This window comes from Conger conger, chromosome 3 (assembly GCF_963514075.1).
Source record: "Conger conger chromosome 3, fConCon1.1, whole genome shotgun sequence".
NCBI classification, from domain to species: Eukaryota; Metazoa; Chordata; class Actinopteri; order Anguilliformes; family Congridae; genus Conger; species Conger conger.
In genome coordinates, this window is record NC_083762.1 from 5,512,318 (window position 1) to 5,532,606 (window position 20,289).

A 20,289-nucleotide genomic window follows, 5' to 3' on the forward strand; every position below is an offset into this window, starting at 1 on the left:
GGAATGACACTGAAAGGTATCTGAATCAATGCAAAAATTGTCTTGGACAACTCACGCAGTTGATATAGTTTGAAATGGATAGTGTTATGTTTTCTACATTTAGTACATTAAACATGCTATTTCAGACAAACTGTGTAAAATTATTATTATCAATGGTTAGCCTAACATGGGAATACCCTATATGAGTACCCTATATTCTTTAATTTGCTCATCTAGTCATCAGTATCTCGCTAATATGCAGAAATTGTGCACACATTTACAAATATATAATTCAATGTAATAGACTATGAGTGTATTGTATTGAATGTATTTAAAGTGTACCCATTGCTCTGAAAAAAATTTACCTTAAATTTCATGCCTGACATAAAATTGTGTTACATTATAAGTTGAAATTTTATGTTTTCATGGAATATATTTGGTAATTAGTATTAATCAATATGGAATGTATATGCAGCCAAAATGTCTTCTTCTTCAAAAATCTAATAGCTTCCAGAAGGTTAAAAAAATAAAAAGGCCAGCTTTTTAATCATGGAGATTGTCAGCAGTATCCCCAGTAATGGGGGGAAAGCCAGGAATAACAACGGAAGAATAGCCATGTTTCAATAACATGTCCCGCATAGGCCTGTGTGGCTGCAGATTCACCCACTCAAGTTGTGTTGACATGATTTGCTATTCCTACAGATCCTACAGATGTTACACTCACACAGGTAAAACCAGGTTCTCTCTCTCTCTCTCATCTCTCATTTTCTAACTCTCTCCTTTTTCATCTGCATCCCTCTCCCTGTCTCTCTCTCTCAACCCTTGTGTAGTCTAAACATTCTGTATACTCCCCTTGTCCTAAGGGTAAAAAATGACCCGCCTTCACTAAACCCCTGAAAAAATATATATATATATATATGTATATGTATATATATATATATATATATATATATATATATATATATAGATATTTTGCATGAAGAAACAACCTGTCACTTACTACAAACTTTGTCCTCAAATTTCAAGTTGAAAAAAAGATAATTTCGGGGTTTTCTCTGCTGTTAAACATAGTGGCTGGTAATTTTTGGCCCTTAAGACGACATGAGGGTTAAGGGAAATAGCCCTCCATTTTGGCTCCAGAATGGGACAGGTTGTGTCGGTGACCTGGCCCTTCGCTGTGTATCTACAGGAAGCTGTCTTCCACGTCCGGAGTTCCCTGGCATTCCGTTGGCTCCGCCTCCTTCTCCTGGGTGGGGTGGGGCTTATCCTCCTCTGGAATGGTGACAGACATTTCCAGGGAGAGGGTGTCACTCTGCTCGTCGAGGTCCTGGGACCTGTCACTGGAGAGGAACAAAAATCCGTAATGAGACTGAGCTACAGGACCTCATTTGACTCACTCTGCGGTCATCATTTTATCTTTAAATATTTTAAATTTCTTTGAAAGGGCCTGCATTTTTCACATGTTATGTAGAATGAGGAAGGATACCTCATGGTGAGTCACTATCTTTTTTTGGCTGTGAAAAAAAAAAGTTTTAGACCTCCGTCTTCCCCTGTGTCGACTACCTTATTAATATCTGGTCATCGATTGGTAAATGGTAAATGATTGGAATTTATATAGCGCCTTTATCCAAAGCACTGTACAATTGGTGATGCTTCTCATTCATCCATTCATACACACACTCACTCCCTAACAGCAATTGCCTGCCGTGCAAGGCACCAACCAGCTCATCAGGAGCATTTGGGTTAGGTGTCTTGCTCAGGGACACTTCCACACACCCAGGGCGGGATCAAACCGGCAACCCTCCGACTGCTCTTACCACCCGAGCTAATGTCGCCCCATTCTAGCCCCAAACTGCCAGTAATTCGTAGCTGGTAATTCCAAGCTGCTCATAGCTGAATTTTGCAGCAGGACAATCTGCATTGGACCTTGAGTTCTTCAAGGGCCACTTATGACTAGCGGTTCAAAATCGCCATTGCAGGAAAGCTTGGTTAGATATACAGAGGGCTGGATGTCCACTGGAGAAGTATGTCTTAAAGAACTTAAAGAAGTGTGCAGTGCAGTAATGACCTTGTTAGTGGTATTTGTGGTCTGCTTGGTTGTGATTGCTGTAGACCTGCTTTGAAGCTCAATATGACAAGATGAACATCTTTTCACATTTCATGGCCAAGGCGTTTTTTTTGCTGTACAGTGGTGGGATTCAGGGGTGGGTTGATGAATTTTGACAGAATATTTCAAAAACCAGAAACACGAGACAGAGGGAAATGAGGAAGATTGGGTTTGACTCAGCCTGCGTCTGAATGTATATGTTTAAAATGCTTACTTTAAGTCACGGTTTGGTGCCCGTTCTGCCTGGGCCGTTGGGAAAGGCTGGACTCTCCCTTGAGTCATTCGCATAACTCATACTTCCTGCTTCCACTGTGTCCGGTCTGGTCCTTAGCTCATGTCATTTCAGCCTTTTATTTTTAAGTGATCTTATAACCACCATTTTCTTTCACTTCTGCTGCTGCGGCAATGCCCTCAGTGAATCCAAGACAGTGCATACAGACGATAAAATGTCCAACGGCTATTCAACTCTGGCACAGTTCAATATGGACCATGTGTTCTCTATAAGAGTCGCTTTAACGCCGGACATTTTACTCCGCAGCCGCGCGTGTGAACAGGACCTCTGGAACAGGGGCAACAGTGCAGCTCAAAACTAAACATCAAAAACTGTTCATGAGGGGCCATTTCACACAGCATATCCCAGCCTAATACACCCACAAGGGCAAGCAAAAAGTTAGAAGAAGAGACTTTTTTTACTGTCCAGTAACGATTTTTCTTTTGTACTCTCAAGTAGAAAATATTGCCTTGCGTTAAACTCGCTTGCACGACAAGTTAAATTTTATTACCCCGTTTAGGCAAATCTTTGAATGAGTCAAAGCGAAGGCAGCGGTGGTGAGAGCAGAAAGGATATGCAAACGAGGGATGTGTAGATCCGCTCATGCAGAAATGGGCGCCAGTGAACCAGACCTGGGTCGAATACGTAGCTGCTTTTGCTTCAAATACTTGTCTACACTTTATTGAGCTTGTATTGGATGCTAAGATTTTTACAGTAGGTCAAAATATAAGACAACACTTAAGATACTTTTTTTTTTTTTTTTGGCCTCCCTTCAGCGACTTGGGTTGTCAATCGTGTCCCCTTCTGACTCATTTAGACTCAGGGAAGAATCAGGGGAGGGAGGGGGGGTCATCCCTAAACACACGGCCAGGACCCTTTCCTCAGACGATGTGCACCACCTAGGGGTCCCTATGCCCCAGCAAGACCGCTCCGGTCTGCCAGCTCTGGTCACCTTGTGGTTCCCTCACTACAAGCACCAGCTGGTCGAGCTGTACCTTAACGCCTGTTTTCCGTTCTGGTTTCTCAGTGATGGAATGACTTGCCCACCACTGTCAGGACAGCAGAATCCATCCCCATATTTCGTCGCAGACTAAAAACACACCTTTTCAGACAATACCTTAGTCCTCCCTCCTGATTTACACCCCCCTTTCCGATATCCCTCTTGCGCACCCTATATTATATTTAAAAATAATATATATTTAAAAAGAATTACACTTACAACGACTATCGTTTTTTTGGTTTAGAACAGCTCTTCATGCGTGTTTCGCTATTTATGGACTTCTTAACTTGTTGAAGACCCCATGCACTTTGTAAGTCGCTTTGGATTAAAAGTGTCTGCCAAATGGCCAAAATGTAAATGTGAATGTAATAGCACTATTTTTTTGGTCGGGCATATCTTTAGCCATACCCGGAGGAGCCTTCCGTGAGCGTGAGGGCCTCCTCGTAGCTGTCCTCCGGCTTGGGGTCTGGGATGGGAATGATGTACTCGTTGTAGGCAGCCAGCGCCTCCTCCCCCTCGGCCTCTCGCCTGATGCCCAGGGGCGACCCGTTGGGGAGCGCCAGCGGTCCCGTCAGCGGTCCCGTCAGCCGGGGTTTGGTGCGGGCGACCGCCGGGTGGTCGCTCTTCAGGAAGGTGTCGTTCACCTGGCAGTATTTCTGTGTATTTCGGGGGAAAAAGAGAAGCCGACCGTTCGTAAATTTTCAAAACAGTAGTAGTACGGCGCGGTGCATTTTTTTTTTTTTTTTTTTAACGCATGAACTAACGATGAAACTTAACACACTTGTCCGAGAAACATTTAAAATTACTTTTGGTCCCCAACGATTGGGACAGTGTGTAAACACGGCTACAATTCTTATGCTGTTCACCCAATATGGACCCCTCAAGTTAAAGCTAGCTGGAAGTCTGTACTTTAACCACATAGTGATTGTCTTATTTCAACTGGTTGTTTGCTTGAGTACAGAGTGAAAACAGCAAAAATTATGTCACTGTCCAAATACTTTACTTTAAATTCTAGTGGACTGAAACATTGTGAAATGGAAACAGCGATACCTTCTTATAGCTCTCAGTTAGCATATTCCCCACTGTGTGGACCAAGTAGGAGAAATCCGGCCTCTTCTCAAACTTCTCGTCCCAACACTTCCGCATAACGTCGTAACTGGAAAGAAGAAGGAAGTGATTTAGCTCGGACTGCTTCCAGATTTTGCTGTTTCTAGAGCAGGGATCTCAAATTCAAATCCTGGAGGGCCACTATTCCTGCTGGTTTTTGATGTGTTCTTGCACTGTTATTTACCCTACTGAAGAAAACTGGTCAAGCTAGGTTTTGAAACCGCTGGTAGCTGGTTGACCGGTTCAGACCAGCTCCCAGCTCGACATGGTTTAGCTGGTTGACCGGTTCAGACCAGCTCCCAGCTCGACATGGTTTGATCAGCTCTAGCTACTGTATGTTTTGGCTGGTTGACCAGCTACCAGCTCAGACAAGCTACCAGCACTAGCTGGTTGACCAGCTCATACCCAGCTAGACCAGCTTATGACCAGCTTGATCAGCTTGTCAAGCTGTCATTGCTGTATTTCCACACGCTGTTCCTGTGGTCTTATTTGACTGCTGATTGTAAGAAAATCATAAAAGCCAGCAGAGACCCCTGTTCGAAAGTGTAAGGAAACCTAACCATGAAGAAGAGCGTTGAAAAAGCAGAAGTAACACGTTAGGCTAAGTTAAGCGTGACTCACACTTCGTCTGACGAGTGGGCAGGTTTGGCCATCCTGTACCCTCTTTTCAGAGCGCCGTAGAACAGCTCGTTCATTGGGAGGTCAGGATAGGGTGTCCCACCTGCAGTGAGATACATATTTATACATATTAATACATATTTATTCAGTATCCTATCAAATTTGGATGTGGATGAAAAGACATCTGTTCACAAGGCTACTGCAGCTAAGTACTACTACTAAGTTTGTAGGCCATTTTATGAGGTCAGGAAGCATCAGCCAGATGTGATTTTAGACCTGTAAAAAATGGTGAAATCATTTTTGAGAAACGAGCGTGAAAACGAGCGTGAAAAAGGAAAGGAAGTGAGGACAGCATTTGAGCATACCCTGGTGTAAAATCCAGCTTGAAATGACCAGCAACCAGCTGTTTCAAAACATAGGTTGAGCTGGTCAAACCATGATGAGTTTGGAGCTGGTCTGAACTGGTCAACCAGCTACCAGCTGTTTCAAAACCCAGCTTGAGCTGTTATTTCAACAGGGCATTGATCCTCAGCTGCTTACATACTCTTAACATACTTATCCCATCTGAATACTTGCACACTTAGATATTTTACTTCAGCAATGCAGGTTGAGTAACTCGCCTGAGGGTAAGACAGCAGTGCCCAGGCTGGGAATCAAGTTGCAAAACTGTTGCCATGAATATAAAAAGTCACGAGAAAAATTTGGCTTAAATTCTAATTCTACAGCTCTCTGTGATAGGGAGAAAGGATAGAATATAGTTGAAAAAGTTGAGGTTGGATGTCCCTAGAGGTGAGCCTCGCCTTTTTGTCTTGTATTCCAGCCATCCCAATTGGCTTATGGGTAACAAAGAGGACTTTGATTCCAGCAGATGTTTAGATTTGCGGTAAAGCTTGGCTCCTCTCTCAATCCGACCATGTGACATAAAGTTGCTTCAAAAATGACACACCGCTTGTTTTTTTTTTCTTTCCGCCCCGGAAAATGGCCAAATGTTTTTCAGAGACTTCACGCTTCACACCAAATTGTTCTTCTTGTTAAAAACTGTTTTGTATTTCAGAGTTAAATGGTGAAAGTTATCTCCAGCGGATATGAGTGTGGCATCAATTTTGAAGCCGGACAATGACAGACTTTCACTTGAGCACCTTTGGAAATTGAACTGTTAACAGCAGCCATTTTGGGTGGGTAAACTGACAATGAGTGCTTTTCAGCCAGTGTTTGCCCTTGAGGATTATTGACATACATTTCTCCAAGAAGAAGGACTAAATTTGAAATAACAATAAAACTTTGATAAAGCTGGACATTTATAAAACATTAAATGTCATCCCCAAGGAGCAACAAAGTCAACGTTTGTGTTCTGTGCATTTGTTTATTACTTTGTGCAAATACTAATAAATATGTGAATATCAAAATCATGTGATTACGTTATTTTAAATACAGTCAAAGATAACCATTGTAAGCCACTGGTTCCTAAATCTTCTAATCTGGGGACTCAAATTAGAAATACTTTTTAAATTATAAATGACATTTAGCATGAGGCCCCATCAAGCACAGAGGAGCACAGCCAACTGGACAGCCTAACAGCCTCATTTCAGGAACCGTCTCAAACACCCTGATACATTACAGGGATGGCCTGTAGCGTAGTGGTTAAGGTAAATGACTGGGACATGCAAGGTCAGTGGTTCTAATCCCGGTGTAGCCACAATAAGATCCGCACAGCCATTGGGCCCTTGAACAAGGCCATCAACCCTGCATTGCTCCAGGGGAGGATTGTCTCCTGCTTAGTCTAATCAACTGTACGTTGCTCTGGATAAGAGCGTCTGCCAAATGCCAATAATGTAATGTAATGTAATACACTCCTGTGACACATTACAAGTCCAAACCCAAGGTTTAAAACACTGCTGTCACCCATTAGACAGAGTGACAGTATATAGATAATATAAAACAATTTTTAATCCTGGGTGGGGTCCCAGGCTCAGAAAAGGTTGACAAGCCTTGAACTAAACCACAAATTTAATACATAGCTGCTAGCACTTTCATCCAAAGCAGGGGTGTCAAATTCCAGTCCTGCAGGGCCGCAGTGTCTACAGGTGTTTGGGGTTTCCTTTCAATCAGCAGCCAATTAAGGCCTTGAGGACAAGGTGTGTGCCAATGAAAGACTTTGAAATGTATCTCTCGTGCTGAAACACACCAAAAACCAGCAGACACTGAGGCCCTCCAATAAACAAAGGGACTTACAGTTGATTAGACTAAGCAGGGAACAAACCCCCCTGTGGGGATTAAAGTATCATCAAGGACCCAAGAGCTGTGCGGATCTTATCGTGGCTACACCAGGGGCTTGAACCACCTACCTTCCGGGTCCCAGTTATGTACATTAGCCACTAGGCCACAGGCTGCCCCGTGAAGGAAGGAGAACCGAACGTGCTCTGTTTACAGTATGTGCATTGACAGGAGACGACGGCAGTACTTGCCCAGAGTGAAGATCTCCCACAGCAGGACACCGAAGGACCAGACGTCACTCAGAGTGGTGTACAGGTTGTGAAAAATGCTCTCTGGCGCCATCCACTTCAAGGGCAGGAAGGTCTGTGGGTTTTAAAACAGGGCAAGCATGGCGACAATTGCAACAACGAAAATAATGTGAGACCGTGTTCTTTGCATTAAAAGCCGTACACACAGTAAAATGTTCCCACGGATTTGGTTTGATTTGGTTCTGGTCCAATGGCATCCTAATAATCTCCCCCTTGTTCTCAATAATGTATTCTTGATGAAGAAGTGTAACTGGAATATCATAACTGGGTTATCCCTTGATAAATAATGAAAGCAACCAGGACTTTGTTGTGTCCTCAAACCTTTGGTCCCACTGTAAATGGATCTATGACTTTTGCAAAAGTAAATTTATTATAAAAATTAAAAAAACTCCTGACAACTGTCCAAATAATTAGCTCTATCAATAAAGCAGTATTGCAGAACTCCCTAGTTAAATTATTTGGTCAATTGTTTCTCATTTCACAAGGCCATTGAGCCATGTTTTACCACCCTCCAGGATGCTTCATGATGCAGACGACAACAACGTTTTTCAATCCCTCTGAGAACCCTTGAGAATTGTTGTTTTTTGTTGACTCACGTTGCCCTTGGAGATGTAGTTGGAGTCGTGCATGATGTCTCTGGCCAGGCCGAAGTCGCAGATCTTCACCAGCTTCCCCTCGCAGATCAGCACGTTCCTCGCAGCCAGGTCCCGATGAACGCACTGCGGACGGACGGAGCGGATCTGGGATCAGATTCCCGCAGGGAATGCCGGGTCTCTTCCCGTCCAACGGTCATTATTCATTTCTAATCTTGGCTAGTATTCTGATTTACTGCGACGCTGCCTTCAACAGTTTTCATTTTTCAAAATTATAAGTCAGTCTTCTAGAATGCAGTTAGCAGTCGTGAGGGTTACACACTCTCAGAAATAAAGTGACAGTGTGAGGTGCATTTTTGTTCTTCAAGGATCAAATTTCCCAAATGTACTCTCAAAGTACAGTAACGTTCACTTTTGGCTGCAAATTAGTTTTCCAAACAAAAAACAAGGTACAAATGAATTATATATTGCTGGTTTCGGGCACAATTTTATGTACCTATCGGGCACTGCCCCAGCGACAAGCATTTTAACTTTTCATACCCTTTAATTCTGAGAGTGCGACAGCATAGGACGGACATTCATAGGATAAAGTTCAGTCGAGGTCATTCTAATCTCTCTGTCTGCGCTCGTACACAGCGAAGGGTTAAGGCAGGGGTCGGCAACCCTGGTCCTGGAGAGCCGCAGGGTGTGCTGGCTTTCGTCTCCACCTTAAAATAAGCAACCGATTCAGACCCAAGAAACCAGGTGAGGTGAGTTAACTGTGCAATCAATGGCTTTCATTGATCAATTAATGCCAAGTAACAACGAAAGCCAGCACACCCTGCGGCTCTCCAGGACCAGGGTTGCCGACCCCTGGGTTAAGGGAACAGCCCTGCAGTATATGCTGTTCATTAAGAAAGCGCCCCTGAATTGTAGCGGTTCCTCGTTTCATAGGTGGTCACGCACGTTTTTGGACGCCAGGAACTCCATGCCCTTGGCCACCTGGTAGCTGAAGCCCACCAGGTCGGTGTAGCTGAGGACAGGCGAGTCGCTGAGGGCGAGGGTGGTGTCTGAAGGCTCGTCACCTGCACAGGTGACAGGAAGGAGGTGATCAGGTGTTCCATCAGCAACGCTATACAGGTAACCACGTTACTGTCTTATAAAACCGCAGGGCATCTCAGAGAACCGATGCGGCTTTAAAGGCGAAAGGCGCTCGCAACAAATATTGATTTGATTTAAACAAACACGGTTAGATTTTTTTTCAAACATTGAAAATGCTCTTCAATCAATGCATCAATAGTGCCATTATCATGTTGTCCTCAGAATCTTATTTGTGAAAGGAATGCTGTTGCATTAACAAAATGTTATTTTTTCTATTTTTAGCATATAAAGTAAAATAATATATTTATATAATATATTATATTAATTTATGTTTCTCAGGTATACAGTGGTGTGAAAAAGTGTTTGCCCCCTTCCTGATTTTCTTATTTTTTTGCATGTTTGTCACACTTAAATGTTTCAGATCATCAAACAAATTTAAATAAACCTAATAACTGGTTGAGCCACCCTTAGCAGCAACAACTGCAATAAAGCGTTTGCGATAATTTGCAATGAGTCTCTTACAGCGCAATTTTGGCCCACTCATCTTTGCAGAATTGTTGTAATTCAGCCACATTGGAGGCTTTTCGAGCATGAACCGCCTTTTTAAGGTCATGCCACAGCATCTCAATAGGATTCAGGTCAGGACTTTGACTAGGCCACTCCAAAGTCTTCATTTTGTTTTTCTTCAGCCATTCAGAGGTGGACTTGCTGGTGTGTTTTGGATCATTGTCCTGCTGCAGAACCCAAGTTCGTTTCAGCTTGAGGTCACGAACAGATGGCCGGACATTCTCCTTCAGGATTTTTTGGTAGACAGCAGAATTCATGGTTCCATTTATCACAGCAAGTCTTCCAGGTCCTGAAGCAGCAAACCATCACACTACCACCACCATATTTTACTGTTGGTATGATGTTCTTTTTCTGAAATGCGGTGTTACTTTTAGGCCAGATGTAATGGGACACACACCTTCCAAAAAGTTAAACTTTTGTCTCATCAGACCACAGAGTATTTTCCCAAAAGTCCTGGGGAACATCAAGATGTTTTCTGGCAAAATTTAGACCAGCCTTAATGTTCTTTTTGCTCAGCAGTGGTTTTCGTCTTGGAACTCTGCCATGCAGGCCATTTTTGCCTAGTCTCTTTCTTATGGTGGAGTCATGAACACTGACCTTAACTGAGGCAAGTGAGGCCTGCAGTTCTTTGGATGTTGTTTGTGACCTCTTGGATGAGATCTTCGCTGCGCTCTTGGGGTAATTTGGGTCGGCCGGCCACTCCTGGGAAGGTTCACCACTGTTCCATGTTTTCGCCATTTGTGGATAATGGCTCTCACTGTGGTTCACTGGAGTCCCAAAGCTTTAGAAATGGCTTTATAACCTTTTCCAGACTGATAGATCTCAATTACTTTCTTTCTCATTTGTTCCTTAATTTCTTTAGATTTCGGCATGATGTCTAGCTTTTGAGGATCATTTGGTCTACTTCACTTTGTCAGGCAGGTCCTATTTAAGTGATTTCTTGATTGAGAACAGGTGTGGCAGTAATCAGGCCTGGGTGTGGCTAGAGAAATTGAACTCAGGTTTGATAAACCACAGTTAAGTTATGTTTTAACAGGGGGGCAATCACTTTTTCACACAGGGCCATGTAGGTTTGGATTTTTTTTCTCCCTTAATAATAAAAACCTTCATTTAAAAATTGCATTTTGTGTTTACTTGTGTTGTCTTTGACTAATATTTAAATTTGTTTGATGATCTGAAACATTTAAGTGTGACAAACATGCAAAAAATTTGAAATCACTGTAAACCACTGTATTTACGATAAAAATGTATGTTTATACTAAAGCGGTGGTAGACAGGAAGTGATCCATGTATGAGTCAGTTGGTTGTGAAATGACGGCTCGAAAGCTTTCATTTCCGACTTGAATTCACGAGTGAACCCAAATATTTTCATGAGGAGTCATTATTTAAACACAAACAGCTGTAGTTTTCCATCATACTTATTTATTTATTTATTTATTTATTGGGTGGGAGGGTATGGTTAGATTATTTGAATATTCATATCCATATTTCATATGATTAATATTATTCGATAGTATAATAGTATTTGTATATCAGAGTACTTGATTATCAAATTATTTGGCGTGTAACTGCCGAAATATAAATGGGCAAACCGGGAACATGACATTCATAGGTGTTTGGAGAAAGGTTTCAAGAAGAACTTATGAACTGCTGAACTTCCCTTGTTGTTTGCTGGCCTTGATTTCCTTTAACCCTTTTAAGAGGAGGCCAGTGTTCTGCAGTGATTGTTACATCAGCATTAGAGTATTCAGGGAAGAATGTTCTAGTCTCTGTGACAGCACAGCCTAAAGGGTTAAGTGGACAAAAAATGAATTTCGCATGCAACATTTCGCATAAATGTGCAAAAGATATGTTCAATGTTTTCCATCCGAGAATTTTCCGGATATTGCATATGTTTCTGGTCGGTCATGTGAAAAGCACAGAATGTCACAAGAATTTTGGCATAAAATCACGAAACCTGTATGGCACTGTCGAACGCAAAGGCTATGCATTGGGTCCCTTGCCACTGTGGTTAATATATTAGATTATTATTATTATTATTTACGTAGGCGTTTCTGCAGCAGAACCGGCGTTCGCTGACTGCACGGGTCCGTGAGTCAAAGGGCTGCTGTGGAATTCTGGGAGTTTGCCCGTCTGTCGCAAAAAATTAAAAGCGGCGCTGTGTTATACTTCCCCCTCTGCCCGGCTGGCTGACCCGACCGTCTGTGTAAACACGCGACTCAGCCCCATGTGCCAGGCAGCTGCCGCCTCGCGAACGTCTCGCCAAGCGCCCGCGTGGTAAACCCAGTGTTCCAGAACCTAAGCGCTAAACCAAGCGCACCCGGACAGCGAGAGCGAAAAGCGGCTATTTCTGTGCGCTGCCCTGCTTTCTGTGTTTTCAGGATGTGTTTGCAGCGTAGGTACGTGACTGGGACCCGCAAGGTCGGTGGTTCGATCCCCGGTGTAGCCACAATAAGATCCGCACAGCCGTTGGACACTTGAGCAAGGCCCCTTAACCCTGCATTGCTCCAGGGGAGGATTGTCTCCTGCTTAGTCTAATCAACTGTATGTCGCTCTGGATAAGAGCGTCTGCCAAATGTCATTAATGGAATGCAATGTAATGTAAATGGGACTGAGTGAAAGTGTACGGATTGGTATTGGTAAGTGTTTTTGTTGATTAGCTGTTTTTAAAAATGGTAAAGAAAATTTTGACACCCAAAAAGAAAAAGAAAAAAGAAAAAATCCAGGAAATGATCCCGGGGGTGTGCGGGACGGAGGTGGAGGTGGGGGGTAAGGGTTTGGGCATAAAAGTAAACATCCGGGTGGTTCACCTTGTCCGCTGTACAGGCCTTGCTGGTAGGGCGTTTCGTAGGCCGAGGGCTCGATGTCGGCGTACTTGATGTCGTTGAGCTCCTTCATGGGCATGTACTGTGTGCTCCCGTCCCTGCTCATGTCCATGTAGTTCCCGTCACAGCCGTTGCCGAAGGACACGTACCTGCGCGGGACGAGCGTTAGCGTTCAGCACATTAGCGTTTAGCTTGTTAGCACGATAGCGTTTAGCATGTCAGCGTTTAGCACGTTAGCACGGTAGCGTTTAGCATGTTAGCACGTTAGCGTTTAGCACGTCAGGGTTTAGTATGTCAGCACGTTAGCGTTTAGCACGTCAGGGTTTAGCATGTCAGCACGTTAGCGTTTAGCATGTTAGCGCGTTAGCATTTAGCTCGTTAGCGCGAGTATATATACAATATATATAACAATATAACAAACCCACCCCCCCCCACCCCCCGTTAATGTTAACGTTTAGCACTTAGCTCGTTAGCGTCCTGTTGGTATCACAAACCAGCCACCCCCACCCCCCACCCCCCCGCAGTGAAATGAACTTGTGAAGTAAAGGTTGAACTTTTTTTTTTTTAATCCGATTTTTTCCCTTTTGGTAGCCAATTGTACCTCAATTAGAGCTAGTGTTAGACACACCGCCCACACCCCGCCCCTCGGCGGCCGGCAGGGGAGCGACACGCCTTCTTCAAGCCGTCTCGTCTCAGAAGTCGTGACCGTGATTCCGAGGCGCTCGAGATGCTTGTTTGATCTACTAACCCTGCCAAGTCCCTCCCTCTGGAGCAGCGAGCCAATTATTGCTGCTCCATGTGAGCCGGCCAAACTTGGCTTTTGGCAGGACCGAGAATCAAACCCCTGTCCCCGGTGTGCAACTGCAGCGAACTGCAACCGCAAGTCTGCTGCGTCTTAGCCTGTTGCACCACCGTGGCTCTAGGTGGCTCACGTGCTGTGCGGCGTGTCGGTTTGTGAACCTCTCACCCTTTGCCGTCGGGAACGCCGTTGCCGCACATATCCGCATCCCGGCGGCTCTTGTCGGCGTAGTACTGCAGGAAGGTGTGCTTGTTCCGGTGCAGGTAGTCCACCAGGTCGCCATAGCGACAGTATTCTGTTACCAGGTAGATTGGGCCTGACCCAGCAGAAGAGCAAAGAGAAGAATAGAGCTGTATGTATTTATTTACGTATGGCTCACATATTATCTGTCCAGTTCTGTTTGTATTTTACCCTTATTTGTTTAAATATTATCACCACCAAACGCTGGGCAGTTAGACATTTACATTTACATTTACATTTTAGTCATTTGGCAGACGCTTTTAATCCAAAGCGACTTATAAGTGCATAGGTTCTACCATAAGTCAGAGCATCACATCCAGAAACTAGCAAAATACACAGGAAATGCTGTTCTAAACATAGTTGTCATCAGAATGTTTTTTTTTTTTGTTTTTTTTGGGGGGGGGGGGGGTTAGACAAGGATAGGGATATCAGAAAGGAGGGGCAGGGGAAATCAGGAGGGAGGACTACCCTGTACCCTGTCCCCCCCACTCCCCCGCCCCCCCACCTTGTTTGGTGCAGGCCCCGAGCAGGTTGACGATGTTCAGGTGCGGGCCCAGGTGGCTCATGATCTTCAGCTCGGACATCAGGGCCTGCGTTTCGCTCCGCCTCGCCGTGGCTGTGATTGGTCAACGGACGAGACAAAAACGAGAGCTGAGGATTTGACCCCCTGAAGAGCAGGGTTCTCGAGAACGTTTCATGTTTCAAAATTCCAAGTCGGTGTTCTAGAACTCACTCATTCATTCATTTCGGTCACCAGTAGTGACTGTTACATCAGCATTGGAATTGTTCCGTTGAGAACGTTCTCATGCTGTATTTGTGATCTCACATTAGAAACATAAAGTGACATATACATGTCGGCACTTTCGTCGTGGTGGACTGAGGAGTGTTAAAAACCGAAGACGTTTGTCCGGACACATACATTTAAGCATCTTGACGGCGACTTTGGTGGTGGACTGAGAGTGTCCGAGGCCGTAGGCTGTGGCCTCCACAACCCTCCCGAAGGCCCCTGACCCCAGGGTACGACCTGGAACACGGGAGGAAGGGCGGATGTCAGCATTAAGACTCACACTTTTTACATGATAAATGAAATGCCCCACAGTTTTGGGTAACGCTCAAAGCAGCAGTGTAGCGTAACGGTTAAGAGGTTGCCGTTTCCAGGGCTCCGGGTTCGACTCCGAGGTGGGGCAGAGCCGCCACTCCCTTGCGTGAGGAACTTAAGAAGAACTCCTTCAGCAATATAAATAGATTGTATGTTAAAAATGGTAAATAAATTGCCAGAAATGCTCTTTTGTACCCCCTCACCGAGGATAAGGCTGTCGCGTGGGACCTCCCAGGCCGAATCGTAGGGCAGGTGGATGGGGTCCACGTAGATGTACTCGTGTCCGTCAGAGCTCACAGACTCGATCACCTTCCACCTGATCTCGTAGCGCGGTTTCTGAAACCAGACACCTCCGTTCACCGCGCGAGCTAACCTTGAGCAGAATTTCCACTGAATACTGGTCTAGTCTTAATACTTAACTCTCAGTTCAGTTTTACATAGCATGTGCTGCAAAAAAGACAATGGTTGACTTACTATTAATTCATATTCATTTACCTTTTCTCATGTCTGACCCTTTAATAGATTGACAAATTTGGCTGCAATATTTCGGCAATATTTTACTCATGGCCTTGTAATGAAATGATGAATTCCTGCTTTAAAGTATGTTACAGATGTGGGTGGGTGTGGGGAGGGTACTTTATCAAATGTGGTATTTTGGGACAGGATACTGACACAGTGACAGACAGACTGAGACAGAGGCAAACTCAGACTCACCTTCCTCCACAGGGCGATGAGGATGATGATGAAGATCACAGCCAGAACCACCAGAGCCAAAATGGCCGCCAGCACAGCCACCTGGGAGAACAGCGCTGTGGGGAAAGAAGCCATTAAAATGCGCTATATCAGTCCGCCGCGATCACCGCGCCCTTTGCATCTATGGATTTTACAGGGGGTTGGGCTGCCCACTGAATCTAAGTGGCTTTCTTGTGGTTGCTGTGCCCACATAGTTTAATAGGCAGTTAAACTGGATTATGGGTTGATGATTATTTCTTCTAAAGCAGCAGCTATACCACCCTGTACTCTTCTCATTTTGCAGTAGAGCTGCTGTACCACCCTGTTGCCTTCTGGTGTCGTGCTGAAGTTAATCCAGTCTGGGTTTGGTTGGTTTGGTTGGTTTGGTTGGAGACTATGGGCAGATTAAGCTGTTGGCGTAAAAGACATTGGTGGGCCAGTGAGGGGCACTCTTTCCTCTGAGTCAAAGAGAAAAGCTAGTGGCCTGCTGCGTTCATTAAAGATCCCATGGCACTTTCCAAAGAAAGTTTTGAAGGTTTTAACCGCAGGGTTCTGGCCAAATTCCACCAATAGATGTGTCTCTACATGTGCCAATAGAATCGTCTCCTCGGCATCCGATTGGTTTCACATGCAGTATGCGTGCATCCCTAACCCATTCGCCAGATGGCTACTGCAGAGGAAAACTGAGTTCCCTGTGGGCCTGATTTAACGGAGGTCGGACCCGGAATGTGCAAAGGGGTGGGAATCGGTCGCCCCAGCACCTGCCCCTTTTCCCCCAAGTGTGCTATGTGCTATTAAGTTTGTTAAAATATTTTTCTTAACAGTTTTCTTAGGTTGGCGAGGTCTTTCCTCGCTTTGAGCACCTGCCCCAGAACGGGTCTCTGCGCCGCCCGGTGTGGAGAGGACCCTGGTGGGCTTACGTACTGTGCGAGACCAGCTTGATGTCCCTCTCTCTCTGTCCCCTCTCGTTGGTGGCCAGGCAGCGGACGGAGATCACGCGCTGCAGGTTCCTGAAGGCCAGAGAGCTCCGTGTCTGGCCGATCTTGCCCGTGGCGTTGTAGCTCACGTTGGTCTGGACGTCGATGTTTTCGGGGTCTTCCAGGAGCGGCTGCCATGGCGTGGTCCGGTTACTGCATCTGAGAACGTCAGGAAATTAACACTAATAATAATAATAATAATAATAATAATAATAATAATAATAATAATGACTTCTGTTTATGTACCAGAAGCGCTTCAGAACAGGTGAACATGTGAAATATAAACAACAATGTAGAGGTGAAAGATGCAGGTTCAGAAAGTAAATAGTCCCGAGTATTTCGCTCCAGTCAATACTAATGAACACAGCTCTTCAGCCAGGAGGCAGAACAGCAGGCTGAGTTCAAGGGCAGGACTTGAGTGATGGACTTTCCACCTTCCACCACAGCATTAAACAGCACATTATAAATAGATCTTAACAAGTAAAATAGTGAAAATGTATAAAATCAAAAGCATATGAATGATAAACGAAACAGACCACGAAGAAAGAATTTGGAGGAGGGTAATAATGTGTCAAAATTCAGATGAAAAATGATTGTTTTTAAGCAGTCTGTTGCCTAGTGACTAAGGTGTGTGACTGGCACCCACAAGGTTGGTGGTTCAAGCCCCAGTGTAGCCACGATAAGATCCGCACAGCTGTTGAGCCCTTGAGCAAGGCCCTTAACTCTGCATAGCTCCAGAGGGGATTGTCCCATGCTTAGTCTAATCAAAAGTCACTTTGGATTAAAAAGTGTCAGCTGAACTGTACAGTACAACTGGATAAATGCATTTGAATGATAAAAGAAATGGACCGTTGAGAAGGAATCGTGGGGTGACTAATGATGCGTCAAAGGACAGATTAAAAATGTTTTTAAGGCTGGTTTTAAACTTGTTTGTTTCCAGTTCCAGTTGGGAGAGAATTCTGAGGCAGTGAGAGTCTGTTCGGGCCGCAGCAGTTCACTTCGAGACGTTATTGGGCTCTCATGACTGTGATCCCTGTGTACACTGGTACTGTACAGCGAGTACTGTCTGTCTGACTGGACCCGGTACCATGCCCAACTCTGAGACCTCTGGTCCAAACCGGCCGGCGCTTGGCAGTGGAAAAACAAAGTGTTTTTCGTACCGAGCAAAACGTGGAAGTCCTGGCACGGACTGCTCTGAAACTTCCCATTTTTGAGCCGACATGTTGAAGAAAACAGGGTCAGAAAAGCAGTGCGAAGACAAGAGAGCAGGTACCCTCTGGGTGATGTCGTCTGTTTGTGTGACGTGTCAATGGGTGGGTTCATTGAACTGCTCATGATGGACTACAACACGGCGACTGTTGTGGGAACGGCGTACAAGCACGTCATGTTAAGTAGCGGCATGCTCAAATATGTGCCAGTGCTTCTATGATGAGCTGGTCCATTCTAGCCCACTTCAAGCGTTGGCCCATGAAAAACTGTGTCAATTTCGCACTTGATTAAAAAAAAATAATAAATAAATAATTGCATTTATTGTAGATATTATACTTAACACAGAAATGGGAGAATGTTCAGTACATTATGCTAGATAAACAGTATATTATGCTAGATTCCATTAATGTAATGGAATGTAATGATAAGGTGCAGTGAAATGCGAATTAATGCCAGCTCAGGGCTTGAAAGCATGGCCATTCTTTGATGTGTAAAAAGGATGCCGTGCAAGAAAGTGTGTACATTTGACAAACGCAGGCCCATTTTGAAACTGACACGCTGTTCTGTTTGGCCTGAGTTAGTAGCGTGTCGCAGTTGCTTTTGGCTTGCTGACTTTGCGGTTGTGGAAGTCGCAGCACCGCCCCCTGGTGGTGTACAGGAGTAATGGCGCAGGCGGACTTACTTCTTCATGCTGTCACAGCTGAACCACTGGACCTGAGGTGGGGGAACCCCCTCTGCCACACAAACCACACTGTGCCTCCTGTCTGCCAGCTGCTGGTCTGACAAGTCCACTATCTGTGGGGGAACTACAGAGATGACACACACACAAACATGATTACACACCCACACACACACACACAAACATGATTACACACCCACACACACACACACACACAAACATGATTACGCACACACACACAAAAACACACAAACATGATTACCCACACATGCAAACACAAACACATGATTACACACACACACACACAAACGCACACAAACATGATTACACACGCAAACACATTCGTAATCACAAATGACACGTGTAGTAGATGTTTGTTGGGGCGGATGAAGCTGATTGCTAACAGTGCCATTTTGCAATCGAATGGTTTCTCACCTTTGACCTCCAGGTCAAAGGTCAGCTCCTTGACAGCATCCTCATTGGAGACAGTAATAGTGTATAGACCTCGCTGTTCCTTCCTGATTCTAAACAGAGTCAAGGTGCTGATATAGGTGCTGCAGACCAGGAGGAAGAAAGAAACAAAAAAAAGAGTATTTTACAACCCACCTAAACAAATATCCAATCACGGCTCTTCACTGTGATGGCCCTCCGCTTCCTGTTTTATATACTTCAGATTTCGTTTGTTTATTTGAAAATGCAGAGCAGAAATGCTAAGCTGCTACACTAAATTCAATCTGTTGTTCCTGGGCAGGTATGGTAATTTTACGCTGCAAAAAATGAGTGTCTTTAACAAGCATTTTAGTGTTGCAAGAAGACTTAAGCTCTTTTTCTTCTCAAGTATAAAATATTAGCTTGTTTTAAGTTTCTGTTTGCTTAACATGTGAAATGTCCTTACCCACTGTCTTAGCTCATTGGTATTGGCTCTTGCATTGCCTGACTTACAGAGTAGTTTTGCTAGGTCTGCGCAGGTCTGCTTACCTGCTCTCCTCCAGTTGCTCGGTTTCTATGGAGATAGTATCTCCCTGGAGATCGCCCTGGTCCTTGGTCCATTGAATCCTGGGCTTGGGATAGGCCTCAATCCGCACACTGATGTCAGTCCGCTCGTCTAGCTTGGCTGAGATGTTCTTGCCGCTGGACGAACTGAGCTCTACAAAGCCTTGTTCTAAGGAGACAGAGAGGTTCCCAGCAAGATATTTAACATAAACCAGTTAAATGCCATTTCAATTAAATTTTTACAGAAGACCGTCACAAAGACGCTTTGCAGATTGCGTGACAGAAGAGGGACAAAGAGCAAACACCAGGCCTAAGCCCCCAGGTAGAAGACATATAAGGTAAAGGAAAACTCCCCAGTGGGAGGAAATCTCAGGAGGAACCTGGCTATAGAAAGGGGGGGGGGGGCATCCTATCCAACCCTGACAAAGCCAACAGCTAGAGCAGGGCGGCCCAACCCTGTTTCGGGAGATCTACCGTCCTGTAGGTTTTCACTCGAACCCTAACAAAGCACACCTCATTCAACAGCTAGAGCAGGGCGGCCCAACCCTGTTTCGGGAGATCTACCGTCCTGTAGGTTTTCACTCGAACCCTAACAAAGCACACCTCATTCAACAGCTAGAGCAGGGCTGCCCAACCCTGTTTCTGGAGATCTACCGTCCTGTAGGTTTTCACTCCAACCCTAACAAAGCACACCTCATTCAACAGCTAGAGCAGGGCGGCCCAACCCTGTTTCTGGAGATCTACCGTCCTGTAGGTTTTCACTCCAACCCTAACAAAGCACACCTCATTCAACAGCTAGAGCAGGGCTGCCCAACCCTGTTTCTGGAGATCTACCGTCCTGTAGGTTTTCATTTCAAACCCTAACAAAGCACACCTCATTCAACAGCTAGAG

General features: G+C 44.8%; 1 protein-coding gene across 1 annotated transcript in view; it reads right to left on the minus strand.

Moving 5' to 3' along the window:
- Window positions 1–998: 998 nt before the first annotated feature.
- pdgfrb (platelet-derived growth factor receptor, beta polypeptide) overlaps window positions 999–20,289 on the minus strand; it is a 43,015-nt gene continuing 23,724 nt past the window's right edge. Inside the window, exons 7-23 of the mRNA XM_061237122.1 lie at window positions 19,383–19,566; window positions 18,840–18,958; window positions 18,408–18,531; window positions 16,464–16,675; window positions 15,522–15,616; window positions 15,011–15,143; window positions 14,628–14,732; window positions 14,214–14,324; window positions 13,637–13,784; window positions 12,655–12,818; window positions 9,143–9,261; window positions 8,201–8,323; window positions 7,548–7,659; window positions 5,086–5,185; window positions 4,408–4,513; window positions 3,766–4,013; window positions 999–1,319 (exon numbers count right to left, since the gene is read on the minus strand). Of these exons, the coding sequence (XP_061093106.1) occupies window positions 1,163–1,319; window positions 3,766–4,013; window positions 4,408–4,513; window positions 5,086–5,185; window positions 7,548–7,659; window positions 8,201–8,323; window positions 9,143–9,261; window positions 12,655–12,818; window positions 13,637–13,784; window positions 14,214–14,324; window positions 14,628–14,732; window positions 15,011–15,143; window positions 15,522–15,616; window positions 16,464–16,675; window positions 18,408–18,531; window positions 18,840–18,958; window positions 19,383–19,566 (2,360 nt within the window). The 3' untranslated portion in view covers window positions 999–1,162. The remainder of the gene's footprint in view (window positions 1,320–3,765; window positions 4,014–4,407; window positions 4,514–5,085; window positions 5,186–7,547; window positions 7,660–8,200; window positions 8,324–9,142; window positions 9,262–12,654; window positions 12,819–13,636; window positions 13,785–14,213; window positions 14,325–14,627; window positions 14,733–15,010; window positions 15,144–15,521; window positions 15,617–16,463; window positions 16,676–18,407; window positions 18,532–18,839; window positions 18,959–19,382; window positions 19,567–20,289) is intronic.